The sequence below is a fragment of the Oncorhynchus mykiss genome, chromosome 12, assembly GCF_013265735.2.
Source record: "Oncorhynchus mykiss isolate Arlee chromosome 12, USDA_OmykA_1.1, whole genome shotgun sequence".
Classification (NCBI taxonomy): Eukaryota; Metazoa; Chordata; class Actinopteri; order Salmoniformes; family Salmonidae; genus Oncorhynchus; species Oncorhynchus mykiss.
The window spans coordinates 15,878,557-15,905,176 of NC_048576.1; the positions used below are offsets into that span (position 1 = coordinate 15,878,557).

The window sequence follows — 26,620 nt, forward strand, 5'->3', positions numbered from 1 at the left end:
CTTATGTAATAATGTTTATAATTGGCAAGAAAAATGTAAAAACCTGTTTTCGCTTTGTTAATATGGGTTATTGTGTGTAGATTGCTGAGATTTATTTAACCCATTATACAATGTCAAAAGTCAAGGGGTCTGAATACTTTGAAGCGACTGCACCTTGAAATGCTGTGAAGCTGGCCTTGGAGTACATACCAGAATGCTAATGTTAATGCAGCACAATACTTTCACATTGAATTGTGAAGCTTAAATACACTTTCACTCAAAAACAAATGAGTGACAAACTGAAAGACAATTCCATTCAACACAAGTGTAATAATGGTCTGTATCATATATTGGCCAGTAATGTAGAGCATTATTTTTCAACTACTCATGGAGAAATCTAGACTTGGTCACTTTGCATGAGAAGAATACAAATATATATTTTTTTAAACTATAGAACAAATTCTATAAAAAGAAAATACTGGCAAATATTTTAATGCACTAACAGGAGACAAATTAATATAAAATACTCATGATACTATTTAAGTGTCTCAAATAAATAAGAGTTACTGAAAAAAGTGTTAAACAGAAATATCTTGTGCTCATCAACCAGTAGTTAAGATGTAAGCTCCCTTCGCCTATTCATTCTACATCTTTCTCTTGCTAGGTTGTCTGGAATACAAAACATTTTAAATATCAGGAGGTAATTTGACTGGAGAAATTAAGAAAAAAACTGTTACTCCTGTCAATGAACCAAAGTCTGTCTCAAATGACACCCTATTCGCCATATTAGTGCACTACCTTTGGCATATTAGTGCACTATATAGGGTGTAATTTGTGACACAGTAAGATGAGGATACAGGATAGATGAGCAGGAGACATTGTATAATAGATAGGAAAGAGGATTTTTCCAAAAATCTTTTATACATATACTAAAAATGTACAAACAATCCATGCAGATTCAGAAGCAAAACAGACAATGTTTTCTTTATCGAATACATCATTGGAAGAAACACTTCCAATAGAGATACACACAAAATGTGACCTACATTTGCATAAAATAAAAGTTATAGCATCTACAAGTATTTACAAAATACAGGGGGAATGTTTTTTGAAAGACAAGAGTTCCATCATTCTAATAGGAGTGAAACTGATGGATGGATGTGACGTGTTACTTCACAGAAGATGCTTTTGAAGACACGCTTGGGCTGTCAGCACAAATGGCAAGGAGCTTGGTTGACATAGAAACAACATGGCACCCTCAGAGAAATGACATCATACAGGAGTGGCTGGAATAGCGAATATACTATATTAGGGAACGGAGAATTACCTTGCCAGGAAAACTGTAGACCATAGGTATAGACTAGGCCCCAGAGTTCTCTCTTGGTCATGTCGCATGGTCAGATACAACTCCTGGCCCTAAGTATACTTAATGAAAACAAGTTCACTGTTCATTGCTAATCACTGTTCAATTGTCTATCAACAATTTAGAACAGTAGTTTTATTTAACAAAAATTGAAGTAAAAAAATACCACAAAAATGAATGCATGAAAAATGGAGCTCCTTAAACTGTTTTAGACTGTTTTTGACAGAAAATGCTAAATTCACATTTCAAGTCAGATAGTAAAGTTATGGTACATTCTAATTGTCAAATTATGAGTATTGAGCTTGTAACAGAGACTAAAATGTAGAAAATAGTCAGCATTCTGGAGGGTCTGAAACATTTAAGAATTATAAGTAAAATTATATTAATTCTAAATAAATGGCCTTACTGCAATATTTCTACATCACAAAGCCCAAACAATTATAGGAAAAGGGTGTCACAAATTGCACTTATCCTTGTATGTTAAACTCAAAGGTTTTCTACATTAAATAGCGGGCATGAAGAGAATACTTTAGGAAATCTTTGGACAGAAATGATTGACAGATCTCAAATCAAACTGTCACATCACAATAAGACTTTAGAGGAAGAAGAAAATAGGTCTTGCTGAATGTGGAAAAGTCAAGCTCGGGACAAAAACAGGACACTATACCCTTAGGTATAAACTGTTACGTCCTTGGGTAGGAACTGGTTCTCAAACCCCATCTGTCTCTACGGAGCGCCAGACTCCTTGGCATTTTCAAGTCATATTACTCATCTAACCTTAACAGGACCAAACTCAGGGCCCTAAAAAAAACTAGAAATTGTGACATTTCTCATTATCGTGGCTATGCCCGAGTGATGACCAATAGCAAAACGACAGAAGTCATATGTGCAATGGAGCATGATGAATTGTATCTATTGTACACATGTTTGTGTGGTTATGTCTCAAAACACCTTTAGTTGCAGAGGTTCAGTAAGAGAAAGGAACAGAAATAAAGGAACACCAGGTTTAAAAAATAATAATACTGTCATATTTTGACAATGATCCAAGCTAAGCAGAGATCTCTCTCCTTGATAATGGCTCAAAACAGTTGCCTAGGCAAATAACACAGTGATTTTGTGACAAAGTATACACCGTGAGTACAATCACGACAAGTAGCATCAAGGCTGTAACGTTCTGTGGTGTTTCTCTCAGGTTGTAAGGGGGTCATGACCTGGTCCACCTTCCCCTACCAGGTTGCTATTTCTTCTTGATCGAGGCCAGTTCTTTCTGAAGGTCGGCAAACTTTGGCCGATTTTCAGGTTTGTACTCCCAGCACTTCTGCATGACTTTGTAAATCTCCTCAGGGCACTTTGTTGGACAGGACATTCTGTAATCTAAGATGGGGGGAAAGACAGACAGAGGGAAAATGACATTTAATTTCCTAGGATGGATCGAGGCAGTATATTCAGGGGTATAAGTTTAGAGAAAAAAATGACCATCCAACGCAGTTCTCTTCATGACTTCTTGTAGTTCAAGTAATTGTCTCTATAGGGCCAACTCCAATGCAAAAGAACAGACAGACAGACAACCCCCTTAAAGTAATCCTTTGAGTTCTCTCATCCAGACGAACAGTTCTTGTGCTGACGTTACTTCCACAGGCAGTTTGGAACTCGGTAGTGAGTGTTGCAACCGAGGACAGACGATTTTTACGCGCTAGGTGATCCCGTTCTGTTTCCACTTCACAATAACAGCACTTACAGTTGACTAGGGCAGCTCTAGCAGGGCAGAAAATTTACAAACTGACATGTTGCAAAGGTGAGCTCCTCAGTAAGGCCATTCGACTGTCAATGTCTGTCTATGGAGATTGCATGGCTGTGTGCTCAATTTGATACACCTGTCAGCAACGGGTGTGGCTGAAATAGCATAATCCACAAATTTTGGCTGTGTAGCGTTGTGCCGTCTTATATCATTAGCAAGACCCTCACAACAGGAAAAATCGTAAGGTACAATCTGTTGATGACTGAGGGAGGGTTCACTTATGAATTATCTTGTCAAGAGGTAAAAAAAAATACTGGAGAACAGACACCTCTGTCTACTGGCCTGACAATAAGCAACAGAGGAGTTGGCTAAAGCACAAACAGATCCGGCTACCAGGCTAATAGAGATATTCTGGCAAATTAGGGAGATCAACACAACACTGAATCCTTGGAGGGATGTCTTCTTACCTTTCTCCACTTGCTCTCTGGCCTGCTGGTTGGTCATCCCTGGGTAAGGACACACTCCTAGACTAAACGTTTCCCATAGGAGGATGCCAAAACTCCACACATCACTCTCCGAGCTGTATCTCCCTGGAACAACGACCAAACACAACCCCACTGTCTCAGCCATCAAGTATTGAAGAAGAAATGCTGTGTTATCAAGAAGAATTGATCATACCTCCTGCAGAGCTACAAATCAAGAACATTGTTATTGAGTTATTTCTGTTAACCTTTGATAAAGAAATTGGTGAAAAAGAAAGTTTACCATAATTCAAAGCCTCTGGAGCCGTCCACTTGATGGGGATCTGTTTGAGGCCAGACGACGAGTAGATCCCATCGTCCTCTTGTCTTGACATCCCAAAGTCGCTGATCTTCAGCAGGTTGCTCTCTCCCACCAGACAATTCCTAGCCGCCAGATCCCTAAAGGGAGAGGGATTTATTTATTTAACCAGGCAAGTCAGTTAAGAACTAATTCTTATTTTCAATGACGGCCTAGGAACTGCCTGTTCAGCGGAAGAACGACAGTTTGTACCTTGTCAGCTCGGGGGTTTGAACTTGCAACCTTTCGGTTACTAGTCCAACGCTCTAACCACTAGGCTACCCTGCCGCCCCAATAATAATAATATAATTCCACTTCCACTCTCCCTCCATCCTCCTCCAACAAATGTTTACTTGTGAATGCGCCGAATACAAATGTGTAGACCTCACAGTGAAATGTTTACTTACATGCCTTTAACCAACAACGCAGTTTTAAGAAAAATAAGTGTTAAGTAAAAAATACAAGTTACAAATAATTCAAGAGCAGCAGTAAAATAACAATAGCGAGGCTATATACAGGGGGTACCGGTAGGGAGTCAATGTGCGGGGGCACCGGTTAGTCGAGGTAATTGAGGTAATATGTAGATGTAGGTAGAGTTAAATTTAGTGGTAGAGAGAGAGACTGTTTATGACAGATGCTAGCCATATTGGCCGACAGGAATACTCATCATGGACATTAACATTTTCATATTAGCAATATGCCATGAAATAAATGACTGAAATAGTAGGCAATCAGGACACCTAAAACCAACCACATTTGTAACAGATGGGGAGCTCCACTACCACTGTCCATGTTAAGGTCACCATACTGTCTGTAATCTGATCATGTGAACATTTCTACTTTGCAGAGAGAAAAGTCATCCACCAGATTTGGTTGGCCCTGCTGCAGGTGGCTGGGATGACCCGGTACAATGTGTGTGTGTGTGTACACTACAGGGTTGTGTGTAAGTATGTGAAAATGTATATGCGTGGGTGCGACGTCCATGTGTACACACTCGCAGGACAGATTGCGCCCTGCATCCCTCCCATTTCAATTTCATAGCCCTCATCTGCAGCCCCTCTGTGAGAAGAGGCCTACAGCTACGCCTGTATTTTTCAAAGCGCTTCTCCTGTCATTTCTGCTGACTGCCGGCACCGAGCCACAGAGTTGGGCTAAATTAGGCTGTCACTCAGGGAGACTGGCCCCGGTGAGATAAGTAAGAGCAATGCACCGGAGATGATTTGATAGCCCCGCTGTGCTGAGATAAATGTAAGACTGATTGCAGCAGCAGCTGCAGCACCTCTCTCTCTCTCTTCTTGCAACTGTCTGGATTGCTGGAGAAACTAGTTTTGACCTGAAAACACAATCTCAAATTGGCCAGGATAGAGCGATATGGCTCAGGGCTTGGTGTGTTACCATCAAAGGTGACAGTGTTGTAAACTGCATTAAGCAGAGAGAGATACATGTTGTCCTCTCACATATCTTACTTTAGGGGGCCTACTGGCATTACAGAGGGGAAGACATTTCATGGGGTTTAAATTCAGTTAGATTTGTAAATCAAATCTAATTTTATTTGTCACATACAACAGGTGTAGACCTTACAGTGAAATGCTTACTTACAAGTCCCTAACCAACAATGCACTTAAGAAAAAATAAAACTTAATGATTTACTAAAATAAACTGAATAATATATATTTTTTGATATATATACAGTGCCTTGCGAAAGTATTCGCCCCCCTTGAACTTTGTGACCTTTTGCCACATTTCAGGCTTCAAACATAAAGATATAAAACTGTATTTTTTTGTGAAGAATAAACAACAAGTGGGACACAATCATGAAGTGGAACGACATTTATTGGATATTTCAAACTTTTTTAACAAATCAAAAACTGAAAAATTGGGCGTGCAAAATTATTCAGACCCTTTACTTTCAGTGCAGCAAACTCTCTCCAGAAGTTCAGTGAGAATCTCTGAATGATCCAATGTTAACCTAAATGACTAATGATGATAAATACAATCCACCTGTGTGTAATCAAGTCTCCGTTTAAATGCACCTGCACTGTGATAGTCTCAGAGGTCCGTTAAAAGCGCAGAGAGCATCATGAAGAACAAGGAACACACCAGGCAGGTCCGAGATACTGTTGTGAATAAGTTTAAAGACGGATTTGGATACAAAAAGATTTCCCAAGCTTTAAACATCCCAAGGAGCACTGTGCAAGCGATAATATTGAAATGGAAGGAGTATCAGACCACTGCAAATCTACCAAGACCTGGCCGTCCCTCTAAACTTTCAGCTCATACAAGGAGAAGACTGATCAGAGATGCAGCCAAGAGGCCCATGATCACTCTGGATGAACTGCAGAGATCTACAGCTGAGGTGGGAGACTCTGTCCATAGGACAACAATCAGTCGTATATTGCACAAATCTGGCCTTTATGGAAGAGTGGCAAGAAAGCCATTTCTTAAAGATATCCATAAAAAGTGTTGTTTAAAGTTTGCCACAAGCCACCTGGAAGACACACCAAACATGTGGAAGAAGGTGCTCTGGTCAGATGAAACCAAAATTGAACTTTTTGGCAACAATGCAAAACGTTATGTTTGGCGTAAAAGCAACACAGCTGAACACACCATCCCCACTGTCAAACATGGTGGTGGCAGCATCATGGTTTGGGCCTGCTTTTCTTCAGCAGGGACAGGGAAGATGGTTAAAATTGATGGGAAGATGGATGGAGCCAAATACAGGACCATTCTGGAAGAAAACCTGATGGAGTCTGCAAAAGACCTGAGACTGGGACGGAGATTTGTCTTCCAACAAGACAATGATCCAAAACATAATGCAAAATCTACAATGGAATGGTTCAAAAATAAACATATCCAGGTGTTAGAATGGCCAAGTCAAAGTCCAGACCTGAATCCAATTGAGAATCTGTGGAAAGAACTGAAAACTGCTGTTCACAAATGCTCTCCATCCAACTTCACTGAGCTCGAGCTGTTTTGCAAGGAGGAATGGGAAAAAATGTCAGTCTCTCGATGTGCAAAACTGATAGAGACATACCCCAAGCAACTTACAGCTGTAATCGCAGCAAAAGGTGGCGCTACAAAGTATTAACTTAAGGGGGCTGAATAATTTTGCACGCCCAATTTTTCAGTTTTTGATTTGTTAAAAAAGTTTGAAATATCCAATAAATGTCGTTCCACTTCATGATTGTGTCCCACTTTGTTGTTGATTCTTCACAAAAAAAGACAGTTTTATATCTTTATGTTTGAAGCCTGAAATGTGGCAAAAGGTCGCAAAGTTCAAGGGGGCCGAATACTTTCGCAAGGCACTGTAGATAGATAGATAGATATATATATATATATATTAAAGAGCAATAAAAAAATAACAGTAGCGAGGCTATATACAGGGGGTACCGGTACAGAGTCAATGTGCGGGGGCAGTCAAGGGAATTGAGGTAAGATGTACATGTAGGTAGAGGTAAAGTGACAAAATGCATAGATAATAAACAGAGAGTAGCAGCAGCATAAAATGGGGGTGGGGGGACAATGCAAATTGTCCGGGTTGCCATTTGATTGGATGTTTAAGAGTCTTATGGCTTGGTGGTAGAAGCTGTTAAGAAGCCTTTTGGATCTAGACACTTGGCGCTCCGGTACCGCTTGCCGTGCAGTAGCAGAGAGAACAGTCTGACTAGGGTGGCTGGAGTTTTTGACAATTTTTAGGGCCTTCCTCTGACACCGCCTGGTATAAAGGTCCTGGATGGCAGGAAGCTTGGACCCAGTGATGTACTGGGCCGAAGTCACTACCCTCTGTAGTGCCTTGCGGTCGGAGGCCGAGCAGTTGCCATACCAGGCAGTGATGCAACCAGTCAGGATGCTCTCAATGGCGCAGCTGTAGAACCTTTTGTGGATCTGAGGACCCATGCCAAATCTTTTCAGTCTCCTGAGGGGGAATAGGAGTTGTCGTGCCCTCTTCACAACTGTCTTGGTGTGTTTGGACCATTCTAGTTTGTTGGTGATGTGGACACCAAGGAACTTGAAGCTCTCAACCTGCTCCACTACAGCCCTGTTGATGAGAATGGGTGCGTGCTTGGTCCTCCTTTTCCTGTAGTTCACAATCATCTCCTTTGTCTTGATCACGTTGAGGGAGCGGTTGTTATCCTGGCACCAGACTGCCAGGTATCTGACCTCCTCCCTTCAGGCCGTCTCATCTTTGTCGGTGATCAGGCCTACTGTTGTGTCATCGGTAAACTTAAATGATGGTGTTGGAGTCGTGCTTGGCCATGCAGTCATGGGTAAACAGGAGAGGACTGAGCACGCACCCCTAAGGGGCCCCCGGTGTTGAGGATCAGCGTGGCAGATGTGTTGTATTCATTGATCTGGCCAAGGCTTTTGACTCTGTCAATCACCACATCCTCATCGGCAGACTCGACAGCCTTGGTTTCTCAAATGATTGCCTCGCCTGGTTCACCAACTACTTCTCTGGTAGAGTTCAGTGTGTCAAATCGGAGGGTCTGTTGTCCGGACCTCTGGCAGTCTCTATGGGGGTGCCACAGGGTTCAATTCTTGGACCGACTCTCTTCTCTGTATACATAAATGATGTCGCTCTTGCTGCTGATGAGTCTCTGATCCACCTCTACGCAGACGACACCATTCTGTATATTTCTGGCCCTTCTTTGGACACTGTGTTAACAACCTTCCAGGCAAGCTCCAATTGCTCTTAAATACAAGTAAAACTAAATGCATGCTCTTCAACCGATCGCTGCCTGCACCTGCCCTCCTGTCCAACATCACTACTCTGGACGGTTCTGACTTAGAATACGTGGACAACTACAAAAACCTAGGTGTCTGGTTAGACTGTAAACTCAGGTGGGTGATATACCAGCAGGTATATCTCTCTGGTCACCCCCAAAACCAATTCTTTCTTTGGCCGCCTCTCCTTCCAGTTCTCTGCTGCCAATGACTGGAACGAACTACAAAAATCTCTGAAACTGGAAACACTTATCTCCCTCACTAGCTTTAAGCACCAGCTGTCAGAGCAGCTCACAGATTACTGCACCTGTACATAGCCCATCTATAATTTAGCCCTAACAACTACCTCTTCCCCATTTTATTTATTTTGCTCCTTTGCACCCCATTATTTTTATTTCTACTTTGCACATTCTTCCACTGCAAATCTACCATTCCAGTGTTTTACTTGCTATATTGTATTTACTTTGCCACCATGGCCTTTTTCCCCTTTACCTCCCTTATCTCACCTCACCTCATTTGCTCACATCGTATATAGACTTGTTTCCACTGTATTATTGACTGTATGTTTGATTACTCCATGTGTAACTCTGTGTCGTATGTGTCGAACTGCTTTGCTTTATCTTGGCCAGGTCGCAATTGTAAATGAGAACTTGTTCTCAACTTGCCTACCTGGTTAAATAAAGGTGAAAAAAAAAAAAAAAAAATGACCAGCCTAGTAGACTTCATGCTAGGTTAAGAACAGTTTCATGTATGAAGTCGAGTATCATATATAGAAGTAAAAATAAGAACTTAACTGAAATTCTATTCAAAGCATGAGCAATCTCTTGAACAATAGACAGATAGGGCTATTTGTTGGAATTAGGGCTGTATATCGTATTTTACTACATACCAGTCTTAATGCATGGACTGGTTTAGGCTTTTACTTTACCATCTATAAGGGTATTTCAGTGTTTAATTTGTTAAATGTGATATGCAACTCTTGCCATGTGTAATGTCCGTTTTAATATTTTACTCCGTTTGCTACTTGAGTCTTCTCTTCTACCCGTGCTCCTGCTTCCCACACCAAGCCCTGCCCCGTCACTCAGGGAGAGCATGTGGTTGCTCAACCATGGAGTCACGAGCTCTTTCTTACCATTCACTCTGCATGTTCAGATTGGTGACAACAGTGCTGATTTCCACAAGCTTTCTATAGTTACATTATTAGTTTGTGTACCTTACTGTCTGCAAACTACCGTCTGCTAGTTTGTCTTTTCTTAGCAAGTTGTGCCTTGTGGATAAAATCAATTGTGTTAGCCACTAATGCTAATTGTTCATTAGCTGGCTTGCTAGCTAGCTTGCTAAATGTACTTCAGCAAACGTAGCTAGCTAATATAGCATGGTAGACAGATATTTCACCGGATGTGTATGTATCCGCTTAGCGTTTCCACGAAGCCAAGTGTCAGGCAGTGGCAGAAGCTGGACCAAGATGGATTTCGATTAAACATTTGATCTCAACACAGTTCTGTTCCCAAAACTAGAATCTGTTACGAACAGAGTGGACTAAGTTGTCAACTTTACCCTTTGCTAAAGTTTAGAAGGAGTGCATGGCTAATTGAGTTGCACACGCGTTCTTCAGAGTAGGCGTTCCCTAAAATAAATATGCAAATGTTTGCTACGCTGAGCCAATCGGATCTTGCAAGTTCGTGCTTGGTTCTGCCCAGCTCCTTGCTTGTTCTGCCCACTATGACTCATGTGTTCCCATTTGAAACAACGGGCTGTGGTCTATCTTGGTTTAGTTATCAAACTTTGGTACCAGTGCTGGTGTAGGTCTAGACAAGCATGTTGTTTGTGCACCGGCATCGTCTAAATCAGAGAGGAATAGAGTTCGCCAGCTTTTAGTCCAAAAACCCGGAAATAAGTTTCTTCTGGTTCATTCAGCCATCCCTATGGGCAAAGAATAGGTCTGAAGAATAAGGTCTGAGGTTAACACAGGATTAGGAGTTCTTATACCTTTTGTTCTATGAGATAATATCAGTCAGTTAACATGACATTTATGAATTATGAAGCATTGGTGTGCTTTTTTGAGAACATAAATGCTTCAAAATTCACATAAATTGACATTAGCTGATGAAGATGAACTCATAGAACAAAATGTATATCTCATAAGCCTGTGTTTACCACTAGAGGTGTGACAAAGGGACAATTTTGCTTAACGTTTAAATTGCAATTTCTAACATCGGGTTTTTCTTTAACACGATAACACATTCAGCTGACTCTTCGAAAAATTCCACATCAATTTACAATGCAGAATAACAGTCCTATTAAATATGTATGACCGCTAGACTGAACACACACTTGCAGCCTTAGTGAAGAGACAGAGCAGGCAAGCCAGAGTAAAGGAGAGAGGCAGAAGAAGGCAGAAGCGTACTCATATGTTTTGGTAATCTGCATCTCGCAACGTCTTGTTTTACTACATGCCTTGCAAATACATACAAGTAGTCTCTTCCTCTCTGGTTTAATTTGAATTACACAACTTCCCCAGGTCTTTATAGCCTATTGGCTATAACAATAAAATAATGTTTTGTGATAACTGAACTGTGATTTTAATTAAGTGAAGAAAAAACAACATTGTTTTCAGTTAGGGATTTTTCTTAACACTAAGGATCCCAACTTTGTTTAAACGTTTTAGCGTTCACACCCCTATTTATTCAAAAACCTTCCAAAAACTCCATTAATTTCCCCATAGGCTTTGACCAACGAGCCATGGTTGAGTTAGGGCCTACAAAAAGATGCCATTACTATTTCTCTCTATAAGCGAAGCATGAATATGTTAGGACAGAAAGTCCCCTGGAGTCCTCATGAGGACAGAAAGTCCCCTGGAAACACTTTGGTTCCTTCCCTCTCAATAATTAATCCCTGGTTTATTAATTCGTTCTCATGTCAAACAACAACGTATTCAAGGTGCTGCCCACTATATTCCAACTATAAAACTAACTAGGCCTAGATTTTTGCCCATTTCATGCCTAACGGATGTGAAACGGCTAGCTTAGTTAGCGGTGGTGCGCGCTAAATAGCGTTTCAATCGGTGACGTCACCGATTGAAACGCTATTTAGCGCGCACCACCGCTAACTAAGCTAGCCGTTTCACATCCGTTACACTTGCGTGGCAACGTGTGGAAATTATAACAAAAGTGCAGGAAATGCAGAAATGGATGAAAACACTGAAAATTATTTTTGTTTAAAGTTGGATTGAACTGTATATGGAGAATGAAGAAAGCCCCATTGAAATCACTTACAATTGCTGTGTTGCCACCCTAGGGTTATAAACTACTTCAAGTATATTTAGAACTTTTAATATTCAAAAATATAAAATACCATCACAAATTTGAACGAATGTCGCCTATCCCTAGTTGGAATACTCTATGGAGAATAATAAACATACAATATTCCAGATTGATGTTGACAACGCTAAAACAGGCGAAGATCTCCATACCTGTGGATACAGTTTTTGAGCTCGAGGTAAGCCATTCCTGCAGCAGCATCTAAAGAAAACTTCACCAGCTGTTTGATCTTCAGGTCTTCTTTCTTCTTCCGTAAAAACGACAAGAAGTCCCCTCCTTCAAATAGGATATAAAATGTATATTCACATTTGTAAGTGTTGTAAACACAATTTACTTTGGAAATTGCACACTAATAACGAGTCCTAAAAAGTTATGCTACTGGACTTACCTGAGACTAGCTCCATCACAATGTAAATAGGTTGTCGTTGTGTGCAGACGCCTATCAGCTTCACAATGTTTGCGTGGTCATATTGCTTGAGGATCCTGAAGAAACAAGAAAGTACCAGTATGAGATAATTACATACCTGTCAAATCTCTAAACACCAGATTAAAAGCGTGTGAAGTGAAATAATGTTTGATTTTATTTTTATTTATCCGTTATTTTACCAGGTAAATTGACTGAGAACACGTTCTCATTTACAGCAACAATCTGGGGAATAGTTACAGGGGAGAGGAGGGGGTGAATGAGCCAATTGTAAACTGGGGATTATTAGGTGACCGTGATGGTTTGAGGGTCAGATTGGGAATTTAGCCAGGACACCGGGGTGAACACCCCTACTCTTATGATAAGTGCCATGGAATCTTTAATGACCTCAGAGAGTCAGGACACCTGTTTAACGTCCCATCAAAGACGGCACCCTACACAGGGTAGTGTCCCCAATCACTGCCCTGGGGCATTGGGATATTTTTTTTTAGACCAGAGGACACCACTTCCAGCAGCATCTGGTCTCCCATCCAGGGACTGACCAGGACCAACCCTGCTTAGCTTTAGAAGCAAGCCAGCAGTGGTATGCAGGCTGGTGTGCTGCTGAGATGAGTGAACAGACGTTTCAAGGTACTCGATGGGACCTGCAATTGATTGACAGCAGACATTTTCATCTTCTGATAGGAACTGGGACATGTGATCCTCTCACCTGGCTTGACATGAACTAGGACATTCGGCGCATGTGACAAATAAAACTGTGATTTTGTCGTCTAACCTGGCTTCTGATAGGAACTTAATCTTCAGCTCCTGTGGAAGATCCTCTTTACATGTTTTGACTGCCACAGGAGTCTTGTCCCGCAATGTTCCTTTGAATACCTCACCAAAGTTGCCCTAAGAACAAAGAAAAACAGAGATACAGTAACAGAAGTTGGTTTAATCAAACATATATTGACATCAATGATGATGAATGTCAAAACTAATCCAAGATAATATCTGTCCTACAGATGTGGTGAAAATGAAAAGGATATCTAAAATCACTCACTTTGCCAAGAAGCTCTCCAAGAGTAACATCCTCATGGTTGAGTATCCATTTTTTATCCTACAAAAGATAGAACAAAACATAGGCAATTGTAAACACAAGACACAGAACATCCACAAACAGTACAATGAAATCCATACAAAAGCTACTGTGTAACATTGGAGCACCGACCGACTACTTTATATTCAGAATTACTATAATCTGAGGCACAATTACAAAAAAAAAAAAATTAACCACAAAAAACCTTGGTGCCTCAAAAACATCAGAGAAGCCTTTCCATCTTTGGCCCAGCTCAACATAACATTCCAATGTCTCATCCAATAACACAATGATCAAATCCAAATCGCATTCTTCCAAGAGTGAGGTGGTGCCTAATGGTCAAATTTCACCGCTTTGCCATGAAGTGCTTGAAGAAAGACCATTTAAAAACACGTATTATTCCTAGGCTTCAGCAGATCCATTACAGTAGTAATGACAACAACCATTAGCCCCGTGTTGGTGATGGCTGAGGCAATTAAAACACCATTATGTTCATCACCAGCGGGCTAGCTGAGGAGGACTCGAGGTCTTCTCTATGATTAAACCTGGCTATTGACAGTGTTGGCCTATTCTTGCAACACAGAGCGGATATTAAAAAGACATTTGCACTATTATACATGAGAAATGTGTCCTGAAAAACACCATACAGGTCTGGAAACCAGGAGTTAATACTGTCAATTAGGCAGGGGGCCTCACGATACGATATTATCAAGACACTTCGGTGCCGATGCGATATGTATTGCGATACAATACTGTGATTTTATTGCGATTCGACGTACCAATCACATCACTCACCATATGTCTGCTGCTGAGGGATGAGAGCCATGAGAAAACAAGTTTTGATCAGTAATGGGAAAAAAAGTGTTGAAAGCAAATTGGATCCTTATTTAAAAAGAATATGGAGAACATACTGGAGTTCTGGTGCAGGTACAGCCAACTAGCGCAAAAATTATATTGTGATATTGTCAAAACGATACAGGTTGTCAAAAATAATAAATCGGATATTTTACTGTACATATTTTTCCCCCATCACTACCATCGTCAATGGGTAAAATAGCAAGGTGTCTTCTGGAGCACAGAATGATCACTGTCCTTCCAAAGAGAACAACCTGGTATTGTAACTGGTATTGTAACTGGTATTGTAACTGTCTGAGAAGCTCTATTCTAATACATTTGAGATTTTTTTTAATGTTTGATTTAAAAAAAGAAAAAAAAGAAGAGTGTAGTTAGAACTTCCAACAAAAAGTTGTTCAACTGTGATCACAGCACTTCACTGATTCAAACTACAATATTTAGTTGATGTCAAAAGGGCTTATTCCTGGCCATCTATTAGCTTCCTGCCACAAACACCACAAGATAATGTACAACCTAAGCATATTGATGAGTTTCACAGTGTGATTAAAGGCCTCCATGACAGCTTGATGGCTTTGGCAATAATTACATTCCCACCCCTGTTGTGAGACCACTCATTGACTTTAGATCTGAATCACAGGGTGTATGAACAAAGATAGGAGAGGAAATATGTTTTACCTTGATGACTGGGTTTAAAAGCACCACCCCAGACTTCTTGGTAATAACTTGCTTTGAAGTGTAATGGTGTTCAATTAACTGAGGAATGGTCGGGAAGCCAGTGCCTTCAAAACGATACTGGTTCTGTGGACAAAGAGGAGGCAGAGAGCATGGGATTGATTCATTACAAAGTTGAGTTGGAAGCTTTTCGAATCATCATCTTTTGTGTTACGGAAACAACTTTACAAGCAATTACTATTAGCCGTCATCTGAACAAATTAAATTAAAAAGGCATCAACCATAGAATTTATGAATTTTGTCTTGCTGCTTTTTGTTCTATGTTGCTCTGTCTGTATGCTACGACTTGCTTGTCCTATGTTGCTCTGTCTGTATGCTACGTCTTACTTGTCCTATGTTGCTATTATCTATATTGTAATTGTTTTTAATAACCTGCCCAGGGACTGCGGTTGAAAATTAGCCGGCTGGCTAAAACCGGCACTTTTACTGAAACGTTGATTAATGTGCACTGTCCCTGTAAAAATAAAATAAACTCAACTCAATTCCTTGCCAATTAATTTCTGTTTCCACCAAGGTGCCTGTGATCTCTCGTCTCTGTGTCTTAGTAACAGACACAAAGCAACCATTGGCTGACGCACATCACATCAAATATACCTGACTACACCTTTATATTTCGTCTCGTTTACTGCTGAAACCTAGTGGCTCTGCAGTGAGACAAACACCTAGCCTGGTCTCAGATCAGTTTGTGCCATCATGTCAATTCCTTGTCATGCCAAACATGACTCAAACAAATATTGGACCAGGCTAAGAAACGCCTTTAGTTTATTCAGAACTGAACAAGTAGAACTCACGTCTGCAAACTGGATGATGAAGTGTCTCCGCTGTCCCTCTGAGAAGACAGACAGGACGTACTCGCCAGGCTTGCCATGGCTCTCCCGGACCAGGAAGTCTCCCTGCTCTTTGAGCAGCTCCTGGGCCTCGGTCCTGGGGATGGCCCCGTGGTACCACTCCTGGTCCCCCAGGGGCTTCTCACTAGTTGGGATCACGTCGAAAAACTGCTGGATACGCACAATGGAATGATATGACATGATATTATATGATGATGATTTGAAAATGAAAGTTAGGGATCAATCATCAATTCCTGTTCAATTGCTAGTCAAGAGAGCTATAAGATCTGTCACTCCACTCAGATCAAACAGGCATAATTTGGATGCAATATGTATGATACACATTAGAATATTTTGAAGATAAATACACAACGCAGAGGATGAGAGTACTAGAATTAATGGTCAATAGGGAATTGTAAATAGGAGTTGGGTTTCAGTTCAACAGCTGTTTAGAATCTGTGGAATGTCACTCCTGAACTCAGAGCTACGTGTACCACGTTGTCATTGGTCTGTACATTGAGTTGGGAGCAGGATACTGGTTATTTGGCCATTGGCCCAGTGGTACTGCAAGGACTTCTGATTGGTCAACCCCAGGCTAGGGTGAGGGGTTATAAATGGCATCCTGTTCCTTTGTTCTGTGGAGAAATGCTGCGGACAGAGGAGACTGAACATCTACCTCCCAGCATATCATCTTGATTTGTCCTTCTCAAATAAACCCATTTTTCTCCCCTGATTTGTTTTGGGGTCTGTGTTAATGAAGAACATCAATTGCTAACACACAGGATAGTTTCCACACTCACTACACAAGAACACAATACTTTTAAAACCTGTTTTTTTAACAGACTTCAGAACTTACCGATGATGAGCCAAGGACTGATTTGGGAGAGCGGAGGATGCCGGCTAAGGAATGACGTAAGGTGTCAAACTTTGATGTCCTGTCTTTGCCTTTGTCCTGAAAATACAGACATATGGTTGAAAATCTGTTGAGAATAAACAGTTGAGCAAGCCGAATACAGTATACTATGGTGTATAGAGGTTTAAAGCTATGACAATGTGCTTACACTGCCCTCCTCTGCTCATCCAACTCTCTGCAGAGAGAGCTAGAGTTGAAAGGAGGCTCAACAGCACCACCATATCATCTACCACATACTGCAGTCAACAAAATGCTTTTTATCTTACAATCATACACTGCCCCATTCAAAGCCAAATATCTCAAACGGTGGTGAAACATGTTTCCCATTTCACTGAAATGAATGAACCAGTGGAAAACTGGTATGCAACGTTTATCAGTGTTTTTCTTCTGAGCTGGTTTATAACGACACCATCTGCAACATAACTGACACAGAGATACATCTATTTTTAGATTGACATTTCAGTGACATTTGATGAAAGTTTTTTTAAAGTTTTAATGAAAGTTCAAAGATTCAGCACAACAGCGTCCTTTAGATTTAAAAAACAACTGATTTGCCTGAATGAGTATGTTCATGGAGACAGCAGAAGACAAAAACATTCTGGCCTTTAACTATACAATGAATAGTAAGCAGTAAACTGACACAGTACCAGTATGTGTAAGTGTATAGAAGTAAATATCAGCCGCAAAAGTATCTAGGGCTAACAAAATCATCAAGCTACATTTTTAATCAACAAACCCTATTCAGTATCTCTGAAAAGGTCAGAGACAAAGAAAGAGGAGTTCATAGTAGGACAGTCTGAGTGGAAAGTGCTGCATTCCTTCTGATTACAAAGGAAGTAATATCCCTGAATCCACACTGATGTCCTCCGTTTCACCATGGTTCACAATCACATATCAGATTGGATTCCGACTTGACAAGTAAGTCCTTCCTATTCAAAAACCAACAACGGTCAACTCCACAACAATAACCACTCACTCACCATGGAGTTGACGGAGCGCGCGTCGTCCTCGTAGTTAACCATGGGGGGAGGCTCCTTGCCCTCGTTCTCCTGCATCTTGTGGTCGAGCAGGTCCTTCTGGGCGCCCAGCTTGGCTTCTGTGCAGCGTAACAATTGGACCGTTTGCCTCAGCTCCTCCAGAGACTGCTTCTGACTGAGCAGCAGCACTGCACTGATGGAGGGAGAGATGGAAAGAGAGAATGAGTGTGGTGTGAGAGACAGGGAGAGAGAAGCGGAGAGATGGAGAGAGACAATGTGAGAGAGTGAAAAGATAGAGAGATTGAGAGAGAGGGAAAGAGAGAGAGAGAGAGAGAAAGAGGTCAGGCTCTGGCACTAGTCTGAAATCAAACAGTATTACAACTACTTAATCCACCTCTCGGAACAAGGATGTGGAAAATGATTTTCTAGTTTGCGTTCCACCAGAGGGATATATAGCCTACAGTGAACCGCTGAGCTGTTTCTCAAAACAGTTTAGTCAAACACACAACAAACATTGCTGTGGAAGCAGAGGTCCGTTTTTAAAAGTGACACTTGCCACAGAAGGGATAAAACCTAAAGGCACAAAAAACAACTTCTCAACTGTCCTAATCAAATGACCATCACTTTATTAATGTTTTGAAAAAGAGAACTTCAGACAGGATAAAAACTAGCCTAGGCCATACAACCAGTCCTCATCCTTAATCACACCTGTAGCTGAGACTTCACATGGGGATGACTGGACAGGCCTGATAATATCATCGTATTTTACAGGGGATAATCCAGCAGACCCTGAAATTTGTGCTGAGCCCTGTGCTACAGACATAGCTCTGTCTATTGTACCCTGTCCGCCTCAATGAACCTTCACATCATTCATGCTCCTAGAGTTAGATCATGGCCAATCGGGCTTCTTAGAAACAACGGTCTCTGTTATTGTTTAATGGCACGTGTACAACTGAAAGCCATAAGATTGAGGAAAACATCTAACACATGCTATGGGAGATGCTTATCGAGAATGAAATAATCATTAGAGCTGTATTGTTATGGTAGCAACGTACTCTGACTTCTTTTCACATGTTTTGGTGGACTCATCAAGCTTGTTTTCCAAGTCTTGCATGAGATCCTCCTTGGTGCGTAGGCTCTGCTGAGTGAGGCCCAGCTCATCTGATGTGGATTTCAGCCTGGGGAAGGAGATACAGTGGATTAAAGTGTATCTGACCTTTGACACAATCAGTCAGCCAACAGAGGCACAAACTCTATCCTTAGTCAATAGGAGATGCTGTACGGCTGGATTCCTCGCACCCTCCTCTCACCTTTTCAAAACGTCAGAGAACGAGACAAGGTTAATGAGGGCAATACTCTCCTCCCATCATACATTTTCTACTCACATCGCTTGTAAACTGTCTGCAGTCAAATTGTTCCATAGGATCTCGTTTGCTTGAAGATTCTCGGTTTCCTCCAACAGTGAAAGATCAAATTCTACATTTGGTTCTTTGGTTTCTGGAGACCTGGAAGATGATGATACTTCATGTTAACCAAAATTAGAAATTGAATAAAGTACTGTTATTGAAGCATAAAAAGTTAACATTTCAAAGGCCTTGAACTAAAAGCCTACCTGTGAACCTCAATGAAGTGTTCATACTCTGATACAGGATCAATTTGGTCGATGGAGGTGTGGATTTCTTTGTGGACTTTCACTATTTCATCAGTTAAGAGACTGGTGATTTCACTGTATTCCTCCAAAATCCCCTTCCTGAAAATGACAGAAGTCAGATTTATTTATTTATTTTTTTAAATGCATAAATCGAGGTTAAAATTGAGGTAAGCGTATGCTCTGTATATGAAAGGTTTAAAAACACACATTTGCGTGACTCGAGGATCACACAGATGGACAGCTCTAAGAGTTTATGAACAGGGATAGACACGTTGTCATTCTAAAACTCATTGTATTTCTCACTCAACAGAAATATAATTTCAGTGGAGGAACTCCGAATTGTTCTCCTGTTAACATCTGTCTAAGACTTTAAAAAGTTGTGATTAAAAACAGCTTAAGCAGGACATTCTGAACAAGAGTGTGCCCCCGCCTCCTAGTAATCCTACGATCCCTATGAAATTATGGGATTAAGCCTCAGCTGGGATCTAATCCCATGCGACAACAAGAAGAACCCTTGCAAATAGTTATTAATTTACGTATTACAATTTCCAAAGAATGTTTACGTCGCCTGACTTGTTAGGGCGTCACAGATCTGATGACTCATAACCTGCAGTGTGCTGCTGGACGTCTGGGATGGACACTGCAGAGAAGGAACACTGCACACAGTGGCATACGCACCCAAGTGTGTTCAACATTTCAACCCTTAGACCATCATCAGGGTTCAACCTAAGGGTCGAGACGTAACGAAACAAAGCACAATCTACTTGTTCATCTACTTTAACCTTCAAGATATTCTCAAACTCATTGAATTAATCTTTACGTAGTGTATCCCTTGTTAATCTCTGCCGGAGCCACACACACACACTCACAGTGCACTGATCATCTCCTCCTGCATCTTCTGCAGGGAGTCGAGCAGAAGGGGCAGCGTGGTGTCGTGGTAGTGCTCCTGGTGGAGCTGGGCACTCCGCACCGCCAGCACGTACTGGTTGTGGAGGTTGTGAAGCTTCATGGTGGCCTTGTCGTAACGCTCCCTCGCCTTCTCTGGCTCCTTGCCTGAAAACAAACCCAACAGGTGCTGTACTGCTGGTTTGTCTGGAGGGGGTTTAATATGGGTGTGCCTCATCATCCGCCTCCCAAGATATGTCGGTCATATGAACTCCCTCTGCAGGGTTTGGTGATTAATGTATTGATGCACTTCAGCTGGTCTCAAATAAGACTTCATACATTTCCTCCAAGATCAACTGCACTACTATGAATCATTACATTAAACGTATATTTTTCTGTAAATAATTAGGAGAAATTCTTACCTTTCACCATTGCGTCTCTGTATTTTTCTTTGGCACTGTGGGCATCCTTTGTTAATTGTCTGTAGGTGCCTTTTAACTTTTCTAGGTCGCTTTTTGTCACCTAGGAGAGATCATATCGGAAGCATCATCACATCCTCTAGTACAGTGGTCCCCGTACCCCTTCAAAACAATCAACCTCCAGCTGTACCCCCTCTAGCACCAGGGTCAGCGCACTCTCAAATGTTGTTTTTTGCCATCATTGTAAGCCTGCCACACACACACACTATACAATACATTTATTAAACATAGAATGAGTGAGTTTTTGTAACAACCTGGCTCGTGGGTAATGACAAAGAGCTCTTATAGGACAGGCCACAAATAATAATAATCATGTGTATATAACTTGCAAATAAATTCATAAAAAATCCTACAATGTGTTTTCTGGATTTTTCTCATTTTGCCTGTCATAGTTGAAGTGATGATGAGGCACACCCATATTAAACCCCCACCTATGATGAACATTATAGGCCTCTCTCTTCTTTTTAAGTGGGAGAACTTGCACAATTGGTGGCTGACTAAATACTTTTTTGCCCCACACATTACACACACACACGGCAGGGTAGCCTAGTGGTTAGAGCGTTGGTCTAGTAACCGGAAGGTTAAAATCCCCAAGCTGACAAGGTCTGCTCCTGAACAGGCAGTTAACCCACTGTTCCTAGGCCGTCATTGTAAATAAGAATTTGTTCTTAACTGACTTGCCTAGTTAAATAAAGGGGGGAAAAAAACTATATATATATATATATATATATATATATATATATATATATATATATATATATATATATATATATATATATATATATATATATATATATATATATATATATATATATATATATATATATATATATACACACACATACATATACACACACACATATATGTAGACAGGAAGCCAGCCTCCCTACACTGGCTTCCTGTCAAGGCAAGGGCTGATTTCAAGGTTTTACTGCTAACCTACAAAGGCCTTGCTCCTACCTATCTCTCTGATTTGGTCCTGCCGTACATACCTACACGTACCCTACGGTCACAAGACACAGGCCTCCTAATTGTCCCTAGAATTTCTAAGCAAACAGCTGGAGGCAGGGCTTTCTTCTATAGAGCTCCATTTTTATGGAATGGTCTGCCTACCCATGTAAGAGACACAAACTTGGTCTCAACCTTTAAGTCTTTACTGAAGACTCATCTCTTCAGTGGGTCATATGATTGAGTGCAGTCTGGCCCAGGAGTGGGAAGGTGAACAGAAAGGCTCTGGAGCAACGAACCGCCCTTGCTGTCTCTGCCTGGCCGGTTCCCCTCTTTCCACTGGGATTCTCTGCCTCTAACCCTGTTACAGGGGCTGAGTCACTGGCTTACTGGGGCTCTATCATACCGTCCCTGGGAGGGGTGCGTCACTTGAGTGGGTTGAGTCACTGATGTGATCTTCCTGTCTGGGTTTGCGCCCCCCCCCTTGGGTTGTGCCGTGGCGGAGATCTTTGTTGGCGATACTCAGCCTTGTCTCAGGATGGTAAGTTGGTGGTTGAAGATATCCCTCTAGTGGTGTGGGGGCTGTGCTTTGGCAAAGTGGGTGGGGTTATATCCTTCCTGTTTGGCCCTGTGCGGGGGTATCCTCGGATGGGGCCACAGTGTCTCCTGGCCCCTCCTGTCTCAGCCTCCAGTAGGTTATGTGTCGGGGCTGAGTCACTGGCTTACTGGGGCTCTATCATACCGTCCCTGGGAGGGGTGCGTCACTTGAGTGGGTTGAGTCACTGATGTGATCTTCCTGTCTGGGTTTGTAGACCTGCGCCAGGCTGGGAAGACTGAATCTGCAATAGGTAAGCAGCTTGGTTTGAAGAAATCAAATGTGGGAGCAATTATTAGGAAATGGAAGACATACAAGACCACTGATAATCTCCCTCGATCTGGGGCTCCACGCAAGATCTCACCCCGTTGGGTCAAAATTATCACAAGAACGGTGAGCAAAAATCCCAGAACCACACGGGGGGACCTAGTGAATGACCTGCAGAGAGCTGGGACCAAAGTAACAAAGCCTACCATCAGTAACACACTACGCCGCCAGGGACACAAATCCTGCTGTGCCAGACGTATCCCCCTGCTTAAGCCAGTACATGTCCAGGCCCGTCTGAAGTTTGCTAGAGAGCATTTGGATGATCCAGAAGAAGATTGGGATAATGTCATTTGGTCAGATGAAACCAAAATATAACTTTTTGGTAAAAACTCAACTCGTCGTGTTTGGAGGACAAAGAATGCTGAGTTGCATCCAAAGAACACCATACCTACTGTGAAGCATGGGGGTGGAAACATCATGCTTTGGGGCTGTATTTCTGCAAAGGGACCAGGACGACTGATCCGTGTAAAGGAAAGAATGAATGGGGTCATGTATCATGAGATTTTGAGTGAAAACCTACTTCCATCAGCAAGGGCATTGAAGATGAAACGTGGCTGGGTCTTTCAGCATGACAATGATCCCAAACACACCGCCCGGGCAACGAAGGAGTGGCTTCGTAAGAAGCATTTCAAGGTCCTGGAGTGGCCTAGCCAGTCTCCAGATCTCAACCCCATAGAAAATCTTTGAAGGGAGTTGAAAGTCTGTGTTGCCCAGCAACAGCCCCAAAACATCACTGCTCTAGAGGAGATCTGCATGGAGCAATGGGCCAAAATACCAGCAACAGTGTGTGAAAACCTTGTGAAGACTTACAGAAAACATTTGACCTCTGTCATTGCCAACAATGGGTATATAACAAAGTATTGAGATAAACTTTTGTTATTGACCAAATTTTCTCATTTTGTCTGTCATAGTTGAAGTGTACCTATGATGAAAATTACAGGCCTCTCATCTTTTTAAGTGGGAGAACTTGCACAATTGGTGGCTGACTAAATACTTTTTTGCCCCACTGTATGTATGTATGTATGTATGTATGTATGTATGTATGTATGTATGTATGTATGTATGTATGTATTTACACACACACACACACACACACACACACACACACACACACACACACACACACACACACACACACACATACATATATACACACACACAAATATTTTGTGTGTATATATGTGAATTACATTTTTATTTGGCGTATCCCAGTTTGGAAAGATCTGGTCTAGTCAAGGAAAACAAACCTGTCCTGATCTAACTGCAGGATTAGCATTTTAGCACCACACGTGTGAAACACCCTGTCAACAATGCCCCATATCACCACAAATAAAGTCAATATACAGGAAAGACAATGTTTAAAGCAGGAGTAGGCTTAATGTGTGTGTGAGTGTGTTTGTGTGTATACAGTACCTTGTTCATCTCGGACTCGATCTGTGTGTGGATGCTCTGGTAGCTCTTCTTAACCTGCTGCTTGTCTTTGATCATCATAGTGAGTCTGTGCAGAGGACCAGAGTTCAGCTCCTCCGCGTGACACTTCATGATCTGACTCAGCTGTTCTGTCTGCTGGACCATGTGGGCCCAAGACTGGAGAGATGGGAGAGGAAGAAAAGAGAAAGATAGAAGAGAGGGTGGGGGAGCGGATTGAGAGAGAGAGGGAGCGGATTGAGAGAGAGGTAGCGAGAGAGAGAGAGAGAGAGAGAGGGAGCGGATTGAGAGAGAGGTAGCGAGAGAGCGAGAGGTAGCGAGAGAGAGAGAGAAAGCAAGAGAGAGGTGGCGCGAGAGAGAGAGAGAGAGAGGTAGCGAGAGAGAGGTAGCGAGAGAGAGAGGTAGCGAGAGAGAGAAAGAGGTAGCGAGAGAGAGAAAGAGGTAGCGAGAGAGAGAAAGAGGTAGCGAGAGAGAGAAAGAGGTAGCGAGAGAGAGAGAGAGGTAGCGAGAGAGAGAGAGAGGTAGCGAGAGAGAGAGAGGTAGCGAGAGAGAGGTAGCGAGAGAGAGAGAGAGAGGTAGCGAGAGAGAGAGAGAGAGGTAGCGAGAGAGAGAGAGAGAGGTAGCGAGAGAGAGAGAGAGAGCGAGAGGTAGCGAGAGAGAGCGAGAGATAGCAAGAGAGAGGTGGCGCGAGAGAGAGAGAGAGGTAGCGAGAGAGAGAAAGAGGTAGCGAGAGAGAGAAAGAGGTAGCGAGAGAGAGAAAGAGGTAGCGAGAGAGAGAGAGAGAGGTAGCGAGAGAGAGAGAGAGAGGTAGCGAGAGAGAGAGAGAGAGGTAGCGAGAGAGAGAGAGAGAGGTAGCGAGAGAGAGAGAGAGAGGTAGCGAGAGAGAGAGAGAGAGGTAGCGAGAGAGAGGTAGCGAGAGAGAGAGCGAGAGGTAGCGAGAGAGAGCGAGAGATAGCAAGAGAGAGGTGGCGCGAGAGAGAGAGAGAGGTAGCGAGAGAGAGAGGTAGCGAGAGAGAGAGAGAGAGGTAGCGAGAGAGAGAGGTAGCGAGAGAGAGAGGTAGCGAGAGAGAGAGAGAGGTAGCGAGAGAGAGGTAGCGAGAGAGAGAGCGAGAGATAGCAAGACAGAGGTGGCGCGCGAGAGAGAGAGAGAGGTAGCGAGAGAGAGAAAGAGGTAGCGAGAGAAAGAGGTAGCGAGAGAGAGAGAGAGGTAGCGAGAGAGAGAGAGAGGTAGCGAGAGAGAGAGAGAGGTAGCGAGAGAGAGAGAGGTAGCGAGAGAGAGAGAGGTAGCGAGAGAGAGAGAGGTAGCGAGAGAGAGAGGTAGCGAGAGAGAGAGAGGTAGCGAGAGAGAGAGAGGTAGCGAGAGAGAGAGAGGTAGCGAGAGAGAGAGGTAGCGAGAGAGAGAGAGGGAGAGAGGTAGCGAGAGAGAGGTAGCGAGAGAGCGAGAGAGAGGTAGCGAGAGGTAGCGAGAGAGAGAGAGAGGTAGCGAGAGAGAGAGAGAGGTAGCGAGAGAGAGAGAGAGAGGTAGCGAGAGAGAGAGAGAGAGAGAGAGAGAGGTAGCGAGAGAGAGAGAGAGAGGTAGCGAGAGAGAGAGAGAGAGGTAGCGAGAGAGAGAGAGAGAGAGGTAGCGAGAGAGAGAGAGAGGTAGCGAGAGAGAGAGGTAGCGAGAGAGAGAGAGAGAGGTAGCGAGAGAGAGAGAGGTAGCGAGAGAGAGGTAGCGAGAGAGAGAGGTAGCGAGAGAGAGGTAGCGAGAGAGAGAGGTAGCGAGAGAGAGAGGTAGCGAGAGAGAGGTAGCGAGAGAGAGAGAGAGAGAGGTAGCGAGAGAGAGAGAGAGAGAGGTAGCGAGAGAGAGAGAGAGAGAGGTAGCGAGAGAGAGAGAGAGAGAGAGAGGTAGCGAGAGAGAGAGAGAGAGAGAGGTAGCGAGAGAGAGAGAGAGAGGTAGCGAGAGAGAGAGAGAGAGGTAGCGAGAGAGAGAGAGAGAGGTAGCGAGAGAGAGAGAGAGGTAGCGAGAGAGAGAGAGAGGTAGCGAGAGAGAGAGAGAGGTAGCGAGAGAGAGAGAGAGGTAGCGAGAGAGAGAGAGAGAGGTAGCGAGAGAGAGAGAGAGAGGTAGCAAGAGAGAGGTAGCAAGAGAGAGAGGTAGCGAGAGAGAGGTAGCAAGAGAGAGAGAGAGAGGTAGCGAGAGAGAGAGGTAGCGAGAGAGAGAGAGAGGTAGCGAGAGAGAGGTAGCGAGAGAGAGAGAGAGGTAGCGAGAGAGAGAGAGAGGTAGCGAGAGAGAGAGAGAGAGAGAGGTAGCGAGAGAGAGAGAGAGGTAGCGAGAGAGAGAGAGAGAGAGGTAGCAAGAGAGAGAGGTAGCGAGAGAGAGAGGTAGCGAGAGAGAGGTAGCGAGAGAGAGAGAGAGGTAGCGAGAGAGAGAGGTAGCGAGAGAGAGAGAGGTAGCGAGAGAGAGAGAGAGGTAGCGAGAGAGAGAGAGAGGTAGCGAGAGAGAGAGAGAGGTAGCGAGAGAGAGAGAGGTAGCGAGAGAGAGAGAGAGAGGTAGCGCGAGAGAGAGAGAGGTAGCGCG

At 42.8% G+C, this 26,620-nt stretch overlaps 1 protein-coding gene across 5 annotated transcripts in view; it reads right to left on the reverse strand.

The window, feature by feature from the left end:
* Positions 1-862: 862 nt before the first annotated feature.
* LOC110537052 (tyrosine-protein kinase Fer) overlaps positions 863-26,620 on the reverse strand; it is a 40,837-nt gene continuing 15,079 nt past the window's right edge. For 3 of the 5 annotated variants that reach the window (XM_036937028.1, XM_021622770.2, XM_036937029.1), the window contains exons 3-19: positions 24,049-24,222; positions 20,709-20,808; positions 20,271-20,454; positions 19,363-19,500; positions 19,136-19,255; positions 18,806-18,928; positions 17,754-17,943; positions 16,717-16,812; positions 15,825-16,031; positions 14,977-15,099; positions 13,411-13,467; positions 13,144-13,259; positions 12,333-12,427; positions 12,097-12,220; positions 3,846-4,000; positions 3,548-3,670; positions 863-2,716 (exon numbers count right to left, since the gene is read on the reverse strand). In XM_036937028.1, the coding sequence (XP_036792923.1) occupies positions 2,580-2,716; positions 3,548-3,670; positions 3,846-4,000; positions 12,097-12,220; positions 12,333-12,427; positions 13,144-13,259; positions 13,411-13,467; positions 14,977-15,099; positions 15,825-16,031; positions 16,717-16,812; positions 17,754-17,943; positions 18,806-18,928; positions 19,136-19,255; positions 19,363-19,500; positions 20,271-20,454; positions 20,709-20,808; positions 24,049-24,222 (2,262 nt within the window). In that variant the 3' untranslated portion in view covers positions 863-2,579. Of the gene's footprint in view, positions 2,717-3,547; positions 3,770-3,845; positions 4,001-12,096; positions 12,221-12,332; positions 12,428-13,143; positions 13,260-13,410; positions 13,468-14,976; positions 15,100-15,824; positions 16,032-16,716; positions 16,813-17,753; positions 17,944-18,805; positions 18,929-19,135; positions 19,256-19,362; positions 19,501-20,270; positions 20,455-20,708; positions 20,809-24,048; positions 24,223-26,620 lie in introns of those variants that run through there. The other 2 variants (XM_036937030.1, XM_036937031.1) reach the window with 2 other exon arrangements.